General features: G+C 43.9%; 1 protein-coding gene across 3 annotated transcripts in view; it reads right to left on the bottom strand.

Moving 5' to 3' along the window:
* The window catches only part of LOC105284227, a 197,570-nt gene that overhangs the window by 74,635 nt on the left and 109,908 nt on the right, over positions 1-13,027 (bottom strand). For all 3 annotated transcript variants that reach the window (XR_002193646.2, XM_020033250.2, XM_011347578.2), the window contains exon 3: positions 4,284-4,434. Coding sequence is in view for 2 of the 3 variants with exons in the window: in XM_020033250.2 (XP_019888809.1) it covers positions 4,284-4,434 (151 nt within the window). In the remaining variant the exon portion in view is untranslated. The remainder of the gene's footprint in view (positions 1-4,283; positions 4,435-13,027) is intronic.

Below are 13,027 nucleotides of genomic sequence, written 5' to 3'. Positions count from 1 at the left end.
TTTAGCATCGACGCGCTCTTTGTATCGAAAAGCTAATCTCATGAAATTAATATCATGAAATTGATATAAAGGCAATTAGCTTGTTTCGCAAATTTACGGAAATATGTGCAATATGTGCAAGATATTAATAACACTATATCCGAGTTATGCGAACATTGCAGTCAAAGCGGCGCGAGTGACAACGTGAGATGCGGCACGTTTTCGCACGTTTGTAAACGAATTTAAACGCATCGGAAATCGTGCGAGAGGCACTTCTGACCTTTATGCCAGAAGTGTAATACTTGCTTCGTTCGCCGGTCAACTTATGCTGCTAAAAGGAAAGAGACACGATAGAACTGGCAGAGGATATCACGGCGACACGAGCGAACTAGACGAAACCAAATCCTCGACGACGTCTCTCATGCATAATCCAGAAGTTTGTATCTCTCCCGGAAAGAACGACGTCCTGTTCAGGCTCCTGGGATTAGGTGGATATTTTTGTTTCTGTATCTGCGATACTTCGACATCGTGGTGCACGGAATTTCCGGAATTATACAGCCGAGACGGTGGCCTGCGCTGCAAGCGAGATGAAAATTGCGCTACATGTGTTCCGAAATTAACCCATGTTAAAATTGGCTAGCGAAATGCAACGAGATATTGTTACAGCACTACAATTTGGGTTTTAATATCATGCACGACGAAATAAGCTGTTGTTAGATTTCAGCAAATTTGGTGATACTTGTTTCTCATTATTAATTGCAAAATTTCATTTCTGTCGTTAATTGACGTGGAATTAATGATCGTTAGAGCAGCGGGGAAAGAGTGTCGTTGCTCAATGTCCGTTGAAAAAAGTGTTCGCGATGTTTTCTCTCCGGCGACTTTTTATGATCGCAGAAACGTGGATAATAGCTGCTAGTAAACCAGACAGAAAGACGCTTCATTAAGCTGCTCACGTTCGCATGGATATGTGCATTTCCGAGCGTTTTATGCATTTCCTAGATGCCCCCTTTTCATATGTTGTTCAAATACGCGTGTAGTCATATGTACTCTTCATTATGAGAAATATCAACGGTCTGAAGAATATAAAGCACCAGCGCGGTTTTATGAGCGTTGCGCTTCTCGCAAATTATGCTCGCTTGCTACGGTAAAAATTTGCCGAGGCTCCGCGTAGGGACGAAATTAAATTCGTATCCGTAAATTGCCGCTTCGACAAAGCGAAATAGTCGACCTCCTTTGGCATCGCCGATTCCGTGACAAGTACGCGCTTGCATTTTGTCGATGCGAAAGTTAAATCTGCATAATTGACCGCGTTTCGGTACGTTGCGCGTTTTTCCTAAAATTGAAATATCTTTTTGCATGATTCTCTCAGATTTTTTCGCGTTGGAGCCAACTTGAGCGTCGACAAAGTCTCAATGGCATTCGCGCAATTCGCCTCCGAACAAAATAATATTTCTGTTCGCGCGTTTCGCTCTTTTAATATCGCACACCGAGCACAAAGGACGCGATGCGGGAATTTACGAATTACGCATCTTTCATTCATCGCAGAATTAATCCAACGCGGAATTCCGACACGCGAGTGTTCCGGTAGCTTTCCTCGATTTTTTTGTTTTATCTTGTTGTAGGCAACACTCGGCATGCCTGCACCATTTCAATTATTTTATGCTAACGTCGTGATTTTCTCGGTATCCCGGTATAGACCAAGGATATTATTGTCATCGCGCTTACGAGTGCGTTACAGCTCGCTTTTGTGATGAGCCGCGGCTTTGAAAAATCAATGCACTTCTATACTAGCAGCCAAAACATGCCTTACATGAAAAAAAATCCGTTCCATGCATTCCATGTATCGGCAAATGGACGGATCGATCAATTTCACTTTGAATGACGATGTGGAACAGTGATGTTCGCGAGGGAACAAGTTTTCGGACGAAAGCAGACCGTACGAAAATCCCCGTTCGATTTGCGCGGTCGTAACGCTTTGACAACGCTAACAAATTCGGTCTCGAGCGAATCAAGAGCGGAGATAGGCTCGCACCCGCGAAAATATTCGATGGCACGGACGAATGAGGTTTTTTTCATTTTTTTTCCTCTGATGATGTATGGTGATAAACGATGTAACTTTTTTCGTTGGGAGAGGTGGCTGGGGGTGGTAGGAGAGGCAGTTCCTGCGGCACCTTCGCCACGGACAGAAACAAATTTCGCGTGGTCGACGGGCCGGACTCGCAAAACTAGACAACCCGTTCCTCTCGCAGCTACGCGTTCCTCTTTTTCCTCTTCGGCCAGTTTCCGTTTCCTCTTTTCTGACTCTCTTTTGCCTCATTTTCTTGGCCTAATGCTTTGTGTATGTATGCATAAAGCATCTACCAAAAAAGCACATCAAATATTATTTATTATTCGACTATGCATTTCTGATGATTTTAAGTACGTAATTGTAATACGTAATTTTAATAAATTCTTGATACAAATCCTGATAAATACAAGATTGATTGATATTGATGCAGCACACATGCTATTAAAATTTATTTGTTAAATACGAAACGAATTTCTTGTCATTTCCGTACATTCACCGTTTTGCGGATCCGCAGAATACGCGGTATGGCAGTTTCGTCTGTTCGATAGGCATACAGTGCTTTATTCTGGACATGTCTCGTCACTAGCGGTGATTTACGCGTCCCGGTCAAGAATCGAGGACCGCAAGCGATAGCCAGAATAACGGACGCGTTATTTTTTTCGGGAGAATCTATTCATCGGCACCTGTCGTCCCGAAACCGGCTTTCCCGTGGCTAACGAAAAAAAAAGAAAGCGAGAGGAATAGAGAGAGGAGGAACGTCGCGTTCGTATGGCGATCATTTAATTGATCCCGCGGATGGAGGCGGTTGTCGAAGATAAATTTCGGCGTTGATTGATTCTCGGTGATGTGACGGGCTACTGCCATTGATGATAATGCTATTTTTCTTCCGTCGGGCTGACGTAGTTGAGCATTGTGCCGATTTATTCGCGGACGAGTTTATTGGTATTGCTGAACCGGGCAAATTAGTGTCGGTGCCGGTTCGACGAGAGGAAACTTGATAAACGCAGGCGTATTTTACGTGATTTGTGTATGAATTATAATGTACATAATTAAATGATTAATTGAAACGTACAGATTTAATGGCGGCCGATAGCGGCGGAAACGCCGAACAAAATCAGTATAAGTGCGTTATCATTCGGCTGGCCACGCGCGGCTTTTACCATTTAATTACCTATTAATGTACAAATTATGAAAACTGTTCAAAAAGATGTATGCATACCGGTGGCAATGCGTAACTTTTGACGTAAATCGTATTGAATTTCTCCTGAATTTATACATTTAATTGAGAATTAAATAGGCCAGATTATTTGTTATATCGCGAATTAAAAAATATGATCAATACGTATCTTTTTTATATTTTCTCGGAAAGAAATTATATTTGTTTTACATAATCGATAGAAAATATGTTACACTCTAAAAACAAGTACAGTGAAACCCTTTGATCAAATTTTTATTAAAACAAATCGCACATTTTTCTGATAGCGTACAGTACGTATTAGGGTTGTAACAAAAACCTTGAGAACAAATATTTCAATTAAATATATATGTCATGTAATGTCATCATCTATACGTGTAGAATAATGGAATGATCGAACGCGGATATAATTAAAAACTGTATTTAGGAGGGGAACACATTCAAAGTAGTAATTAATAGCGCGAGAATTCGTGAAATGGTTGGCGGAGTGCGAAGCTGCGGACAACTATTTTACAATAAAACAGCATTCTGTGCCGATACTACCGAAATAGTTTATCGCGCGTGGCTATAGCCACGATTATCTGCTATTATAGAATATTTATGTATATATACATAAATATTCCATAATAGCAGATATTGTTAGCGGTAAGTCAAACAGCAGACGGGACTCTATTGGACGCTTATGAATTAATAGGACAGTGGGATTTTATTTGTAACGAGGGGATATTACCGGGTGATTATTGATTTATCGCGAAAGACTTAAAAGGTCCGACTGATATTAATAAACTTGATTGACAAACATTTTAAAAGCTCAATTTATTAGGCAATTCAATGCAAATTTTGCGATTTTGATAAAGGCGTTTGAACAGTGCAAGTACATACAGATCAATAATTGAAGTTGATTTAATTACATAGAAAAGCAAGGAGACTTTTTAGCATATATGAAAGAGAAAGCGTTTTATTGATATTGCATTTTTCATGTTGAAAACCGCACGGATCGTTTTGCTTGCTTGGCGTTATCGAGAGAAAATGGATACTTACAAATTACCGTCAGATTGGCCGTCTGGAAAGTGGTAGCGAAGAACGGCGCCTCGGTGGAGACTTCGCATTTGTACTGTCCTGAGCTCTCCAGGACGAGGTCCTTCAACCGTATCGATTTCTGGTTGCTCGATTTCTCGCTGCTCGATCTCTTCTGCGGATAAAAAGAGTGCCGGAATGTATTTGCTTTGTTAATGGAGAATTTTTGTAGCAGGACGTGATACTCTCGTCCACTAACAGATTTAGACTCGAAGTTAGAGCTTGTCTTACGCGTTCGTGTGCATGCACACGTAATACACAATGTTATTATTTCTTAGATAGCGTCTGATAGTGTTTGAAAGATGAAATTTTCACAGATAACGCAGAATTCAATTTTTCAGTTCAAGTCCAATCAAATCAGTCGCAGTCGCGCGTGTGTAATGCGTCTGTAGAACTATGATCCGCATGTTATTTTCGGTATAAAGTTTCCAATATTTTTCTTTGCACAATACTCTTTAGAACAAAACTTTTAGTTTAGAAATATTATGTTAAGAGATAATCTTTTATCAATCTTTTATTTTTTTTCTTGGCTTTTACACTGAATGCTTTGACATTCCTCGGAGTTTGTACAAAAGGATGCAGCTTACATCGCGGTTCTGTACGACCACTCAAATAGCTCGTGCATTCGCTAGCTCTGCTCTGCTAGAGTTAATTAAACTCTATCGCATGTCTCTATCTGTCACGTTGGCTTGCCGGTGCTCTCGAAGAGTCATGTTTCCGCTATCAGAACGGTGGTTGCATTGTCTTTGCGGACCATGCATCCCCAGTGTGTGACTTCATTGATAGCGGGGAGGGGACCGTTTGCGGCTTATCGATAATTCATGGCCCGTTACCGGAGCCCGAGACATGGTCTCGCTGCTACTCGCATTAGGTTCGATTAGGCACATCCGCGGTCCAATTAGCTCTCCACGGTATGCGATGACGAAGCCGGCGCGACGACGGCGGGATCCCTTCCTGTCCCTTCGCGTTAACATTTACGAGAAATAGAGTGCACGTATTGATCACCGAATCCAATACCGATTCGATCGCCGGAAATCCCGTGCGTCCTGACGTTCCTCCGACATCACTCCACGCGGATTCCATCACTATACGCGCAGGATCGAATCGCGACTTCGTTTGCCAGATTATGAATACTTAATTTTGTGGCGTGCGCGGATCTGAATCCAATTAATTCTCAATTCCGGGATCTCTGTTTAATCCTCATAGTTCCCGTGGTCAAATCTGATCGCGCGGTATAATAATCGCGTTATCCAAATTTAACCAGTAATAATTGAGGGCTAAATCTAATTAAAATCTAAGCCCGAATTATAGAATTAATTTTTCAGTCCGTGCTCGTCGGTGATAAAAACTAATTTTAGACAGATAATAGCGTTGTGTCACGCACAATGCATTCCCAGATTCGATGTTACGTGAAAAGAGTATCAGGGCGTACTTTAGAATTTTTCCCCACGTCGACTCGAAATAACTCGCAGGACAACGCGCGGACTAACACGCGGAGCAAAGCGGATTATCGATGCGGCCGTTTTCAATTTGCTCGTCGAGACGCGTCGGAACGCCCGCACCGAGAGACGCCGCACCTGGCTCGTCGCCGCGCGTACCCGATAAAAGCCGTCTCTTTCGTAATTTCCGGTTACATTAACGGCATCTCCGGCGGCCGCGTCGTCGATCTTCCGATATTCTGATAATCCACGCGGTCTCAGACGCCGAGGAAAATTGCCGCTGCTAGTGACAGGTAGCAGCCTCCTCTCCCGATCGGCGATCCGGATGGCTCACGGTGACGGCTAATTAAAGTGAATTAGAAACTTTCGTCCATCCACCTTCGCTCGTTGCGGAGATGGGAAATTCTTTGAGCGATTCGATGTAATTTTATATAAAATATGCCATCCGTAACGATCGCGATGTCTAATTACTGCTCTTGGTACTCGCACTATTAAGTGATTGGTTGGTGATGAGCATTAGTTCACCAATCGTGTTTTATTTCAATAAACGTACAAGATATTTAAGACAAAATGTCAGTTTTGATATCTGCTATTTCTTACATTATTTTCTCAGAAAATGCCTTCAGAATGACAGTTTCCGACGATTTAGTACCATTAGATGCCTACGAGATGAGGGAGCCGATACTCCGAACTCGCGACATTTGCCGTCTTTTATAGCTTCGCGGAAGCTTATACAAACAGGCGTAAATCGTAGTCTAATTTCGCTCGTGAACTTCCCGGTTCGCGCTTGTGAGAGGCATCTAGGCGCGCAAAAGTTTCAAAGTTGAATAATGCGCGGCACGATAAATTATGCTCATAAAACGGCGCGGAAGGAACGCATCGCGCTCGTGAATCGACGAGGAAGGAATACTTCCGCAGAATGACGGCAATATTTATTGGTCGTTTCAGCGCCGGGTTATTGAACTATAGGAATAGTCGCAATGACCGATGCGACCAAAAATTAGCGATTGAAAATAGTTTATTTAACAAGGAGACGCGTACTCATTAGAAAAAGATTGCATACAGCTTATGACAACTGAAAATGGTCTCTCTGTTGAAAAAAGAAAGTCATTTCAGACTTGAAACAGTGAGACATGCTTTACTTTCAATGTGTTCTGCGCCTTGTCCTTTCCTTCGAGGAGCAATCGCGCTATCCTTCACCGCAAGAGAAAATCCTCCCGGATAGAAACGCGGCGATTGTGCACACACCGCGATCGCCTGCGCTCGCGACGGAATGTCTTGACAATACGAACGGAAAGCCCGACGTGATTCCACAAAATGCGTGGCGATGCTTGCACATTTCGGAGCGCGGATCTCAAAGTACGCGCGCGAGCGACGCGACGACGCGATGGCTGATATTTCCTGGTGCTTCCGAGTTTGCTGGCAAGAGAAGGAAAAAATAACAGAGCCAACAGGGACTTGCTAGTGTAATTTCCTCGAGGTAATAAACTAAAAGCATCTTCTTTCCCCCGGTTGGCTTTTCCGCCGAATCTGGTCTCTGTACCGGCTTGACTCGGCTCGGCTTGGCTCCGTACCGATCTCTGCCTCTCTGTCTTGTATCTCTCTTTCTCTCTTTGCTCTCTTTCTCTCTGTTCGAGAACAAAATTACTTTTACCAGTGGATAGAAGCTCGAAATAATTCGAGAGGGACGAGCGAGGAAGCGAAGTCGCAGGAGAACTTAGGCAAATTCGCTCGGAGCCCTCCTTGACTTTGTCCTTTAAGTTTCGAAATTGTACACCGCTTGCGTATTAAGGGGCCGGCGGTGAGAAGAGGGAAGACTGCGAGGGAGAACTGCGCTAGCTCAGATCCACCCCGAAATAGGATACGAGCAGCGGAGGAGACGACGGACATCGCGAAGTTTTCGACTCCCCTGATGACACCGCGCTGTAAAATTAATCGCGCGGAGCGAGATTTAATGGCGCGCTTTTTGCGAACGGCGATGGTATCGACGGCAGTAACCAACCGACCCGAGTTACGTCTCCTCGCCATACACGCTTGTTCGTTGATTAATTAATAATCTGCTTGAGAAAGTGATTAAGGAGTCAAGAATGAGCCAATCATAGCGATTTATCTTCATGGAGATGGTCCCAGATCTCTGCTATCTTTCTTGGATCGAATTTTTGCCAGACGTTGACGACAAGATATTTCTAATTATTACTTTATAACACTTCCGAAACTCCCCCGAAGTCGTTATCCGAGAAGTATTTTAAAAGTCCAGCAAAAGAGAGAGAGAAAGATTCATGATGCCTCGCTATGTCTCTCGCGAGTGTTTTTTGTGCTGGTCGACAATCTACTATTTCATCAATCGAATCTCGTAACTTTGTCTACTTTACTTTCGCCGTTACCTCGAAGAAGGTCCCTGCCTCTCCGAGAGATAGACGGAAATTATACAAAAGGTCGCGCAACAATCAGCCTCTTCTCGTGGATGCGCGAGGAGGAACGCAAGCGGAGGAGCGACAAGGAGGAAGAAGAGGAGAAAGAGGATTGCACAGGAGTGGGTCGGGTGCAGACGCAAAAGTTTCCGAATCCCCGGATAACGAGATGTTGATTCGCAACTTCTTACCGCGACTGCAAGTATAATACCTGACGAGGAAGCGAGAGCAAACCTTGCGCGCGCGTACGCTCGAGCAGCGCGACGCGTCTTCGCTAATCTACGTCGCCGAATGGAACTTTGACTCGCTCGATACAGGAGAGACATTCCCGGGTACTTTCCGGAAAACGCGAGTGCCATGTAATTTGTCTTTCGACCGCGTGAGACGCTATTAAAGCTGCAGCAGTCGCACGACGAGCAACCGCAAATGCGCGGCGAACAGAATTGCATTCTCGTCGTCGTTCATCATTTGTGTCATTAGTAGCACTAACGTTATCGCTTTTTTCTCGTTCACTTAAAAATACCATTCTTTGATTACGAACTTAAAAATTAATAATTATGATTAATTATGCATGATCTGGATTATGCAGGAGTACGTTGAAATACTGCTCTTCTCCTCAGCAGAACGGTCTCTCTCTTTAGGGAAAACGGGGGTTGAATTAGCGACTGTAATACCGTAACGCTGTTCCACTCTCGCGCAAGATAATTACATTTATTTGACCGTAAAAACGAATTTCTTCCCTTCTGCGCGTATATACAGCCGGGCTTTATATTCAATTCTTTTTATTGCTGCCAGTCAGTGCGTCTTCCGGCATTAATGCGGGGGAGAGCCTGTCTCACGCCGTCACTGGTAAACGTACTTACAGCGTATCTACTCACCCCGCGACGAATCTCGGAGACCGTCGGGTTTACATGGCGCGTTAACTTTGAATATCCTATAAACTGCCCTGCTGCTCCCCGAATCTCACTCGTCGCGGTGAGTTTCTCGAGATAAAAGTCCCGCACGAACGAACGTCAGGGCGATCCTTAAATCACATTGCCGGAAATGACATATAATCGTCACGTAACACTGCGATAAACGAGAGATTGAACGCACGAGGGTACTGATTCAATTACGATTGTCATGAGAATGTTATAAGAATGCAATTATTCGGTTGAACTACCGGATGTTGTTGGAAAAAAGGATTAATGAGATCCATTTTATGATGATTCTGAGTCTCTATCTAATCAAAGAGCAAATTGAAAATATAAAGAGGAACACTGAATACGTACTTATCGTTTCAAATCGAAACCGTGTTACGCATTAATTTATTTTATATCTTGGAAACGCGTGAGCACGGCTTTTTGTTCTACTCTATCGCACGGAATTTACGGGAAAGATGATGTCTGCCGCGCGAGAATTTCATTCTCTCATCTGATCCGCGTTCGCGACTGATAAAAAAATCACGAAGAGTAATGCGCGCCGTAAAATTCGCCGTCGTAAAATTCACCCGTCGCAGATGCGCTTCTTCTTCCCCGTTCACTTTCATCTTCGTTGAATTAACCTGATCTCCCGCGGAATCCATTAAGGACGATCCAAAACGACGCCCATAAACTCGTCGCCTAATGGATGGATACGGACGTGTAATGGATGTTGTTGGTTTTATCCGCTCCCAGCAGGAACAAGCCTCTTAAAGAGACGAGGATCCTGCATCCCTCGCGGAGCCAGCAGGAAAAAAGCGGAAGACCAAGACGGACGTGGATGTCGAGGAACTCTCGTGCGCCATCCCCGGCGATGTCGGGACAGGGATGAAAACGTTTGACGTTTTATCATCGCTCAAGCGATGCGACTAACGCGATTCATGCCTCCTTCGTTAACTCGATAATGTCTCGTTTTGCTGACGCTACCGTAATTGTCAATATACATCAACTTCGATTCGCTAATCATACCGTTCACGTGCAATCATCGTCCCATTCGCGAGCGAATGCTAACAACCGCTTATCATCCGATCGCGTGCTAGGCCAACGCTTGATTTCGAGGAACGTGCCTCTCGGAGAATTTGCGAAAGGCTCGTGAATAACATATAGACCGCGCGACGGCGACGTCGTTACGTTTTATGGCCCTCGAGAGCAGAGCGGCGCAATGCCGAGCGGCGATTTATGGGGTGGAAGATCGCGGTCTGGGGGTGCGGCAGATTAGTCAGATTGTTTGGAAATTTTCATTGGTTTCCTGCCAACCGGGACCAACCACCGCCGGTACCCTCTTTCTCTGTCTATCTGTCTTTCTCTTGCAGCACTCCTGCAAGCATTACGTTGGCGCGTTCTGCTCGCTTCCCGTGCACGTACCACGCTTGCTCCTGGAGGCCACTCTATTTACGGGGTGTTTCGACCCGCACGCGAAACACATGTAAATGCCTCGGGAATGAAACGAGCGGAGCGCGTCTCTTGCATCGGTGTGGCGGCGAAGCCGAAGAAACACGCCGCATCAACGCTGCCGTCTCGCACGTTGATTTGTATTCCTTACCTGGCTTACGTATCTGGGCAAATGCCTAGTGTGAGAGGGAGCTCTCTCTCGACGATCGAGTGTTCCTGCGATTGCAAGAATCTCTGATTTCTATCGGGCATTTTAGGATGAAAATAGCTAACGATTTTCAAGTGAGTTCGATCAAGCTAGAGTATCATTCGTGGAATATCATATACTTATATGAAATAATCCACATTACTTATTGATATTTCAATTGATATAATTCCACGCAAATTCCAGCGGAGTGAACCACTCATCGATTCACGTCGTGGTATTTCACATACCGATGAAATTTTTCTCATTCTAATACGCCGACACGATTATCTCATTATGGCTACGAAATTCGCGATCCACGTGCACGCCGAGATTTTAACGGATTAGAACTATCGCGCGGAACAAACGTGCTATATTTTACTCCGCAGCGGAATGCTGCGCTCACTTTTACTATCACGCATGCCGGCGCTATCGCTATTTTAATGCGCTCAAATGCTGCGGGCGAGCTTAAAAGTTTGCACTGCAGCCAAATGGCGCATCTCTTTCTCTCTCTTTCTCTCTCTACCTCGATCTCTCTCTCTTCCCCTCTATCTGTCTCTTTCTCCCGCGCTTTCTCGATGAACGGCCGGGATAGTATCTCGATATGTGACACGGCCGAGAGAACGGTAATGCGGAACAGCGACTGCATATAAATGAGGAATTTTGGGAGCAGAAGTGCGTTACGGCTTAAAATGGCTTTCCATTCCATTAGATGAATCACGCGGATAATTAATGTAGTTACGATCTTCCATGATATTCAATCCGCGGAAACCATAAAGCTGCGGCCGTTTAATGTTGTCCAAGGATATTGAGTGCGTGAACGTCCGCATGTAACAGTCGCATTCGGTGGTATAGTCAGCATTGTAGCGGTCCTCCATCGGTTTCGAATGTCTCCTGAATTTTTATATTTTTACGTAAAATCTACGCGTATTTGATATCCGAAAATTTTTAAGTCCTTTAAATTAACATATATGCAAGCAAAAGAATAAATCTTTCAACGGCGTTTGTAAAAGAAAAATTGATTAATTAATCCATAAAGAACTCGAGATTTCTTAGCAAATAGAGCTTCCGGTTTCTGAGTCTCGAATCTCTGAAAGGATTAAATTCGTAATTCTATAATAAAATCTCGCGTTGCATTAACACGGAACGGGTCGAGTGGCAAGTACCATTCGCGCACCGCCGACTGTTCTCCCGCATCGAGAGATATAACTCGCAAGGGCAAAGTTCTGCCGGAACATCAAAAATTCGCGTATTCCCGCGGGGTGGCAGTTAAATCATTTAAATTTCTGCGCAAACGACCACGCGCGCGTGCATGCGGGCGAAACTCGCGCTCTCTCCCGGTAGAGGAAAGTTTAAAAAATGACGGAAGGGCAAGAGGTAAGAACGAATAAAAGGGGAAAAAATATGCGAGAAAGGGATATTATCTAGCTCGCGAATCGCCCGAAAGTTTCGCATCGGGGGTGATCTCTCGCGTGAAACTATCTTCAAACTATCGTCAAACTATCGTTGCTACTGACCTTGTTTTGAGTCTCGCGCCCAGTCTACGACGTGTCGAAAATTTCGCGGAAGTTTCACCCTTCGCGAATGCGTGCTTATATTCTCACACAAAGAAATTTCCATTTTAATAGTTCTGTTTGCGCGCCGCTACGTCGTAGCAGTACAATAGTTTGTTCCTCCACTTGCACATTGGCCACTTGAGAATATGTATATCGAGAATATACGATGTCTGATAATAGCAAAATACTCATTAACATTGTAACTTTATGTAATTATAATATTTCATTATAAATTTAGATTTTTCACATTTCTCTTTAAGAACATCGATATGATCGATAACCCGGAGATGTAAAATTCTCGTTGAGTATGCTAAAAAATGTTTGCATGTGAAATCCTCAGAGAGGATTTACATTTTTATTTCCCGATACTGCAAGCTCGGTTTTGTTGATGGGGATTACCACCGACCGCGAACGATAGCTGGTGGTCACGAGAATTTAAAAAAATTGCGTGTTGACAACGCTCACGAAAATTTCGATCTTCGTTTTTTCAATTTTGACTTTATACCGTTACAGTTTTGCGCATGCAAAATTAAATTCTTGGAGCTCGTGTTAACGCTAGTCGCAACGATTAGTTAAAAGTAGTTAGTAGACATTTGTAAGAGAATTTCTAAACTGAGCTTACTATATTTTTCGAATAAAACTATTCGCTTCAATCTTATCTAAGTATAAAAATTGTTCGGCTTATACGGGTATCGGGTCGTCAGTATTTGTTTTATTATCCGCCAATACCGATCTTGTATGTGCGTTATACCTCGCAAATAGTATCC

Source organism: Ooceraea biroi, chromosome 12 (genome assembly GCF_003672135.1).
Source record: "Ooceraea biroi isolate clonal line C1 chromosome 12, Obir_v5.4, whole genome shotgun sequence".
NCBI lineage: Eukaryota > Metazoa > Arthropoda > Insecta > Hymenoptera > Formicidae > Ooceraea > Ooceraea biroi.
Note: the sequence above shows the minus strand (reverse complement) of the source record. Positions and strands in the feature narration are given on the sequence as shown.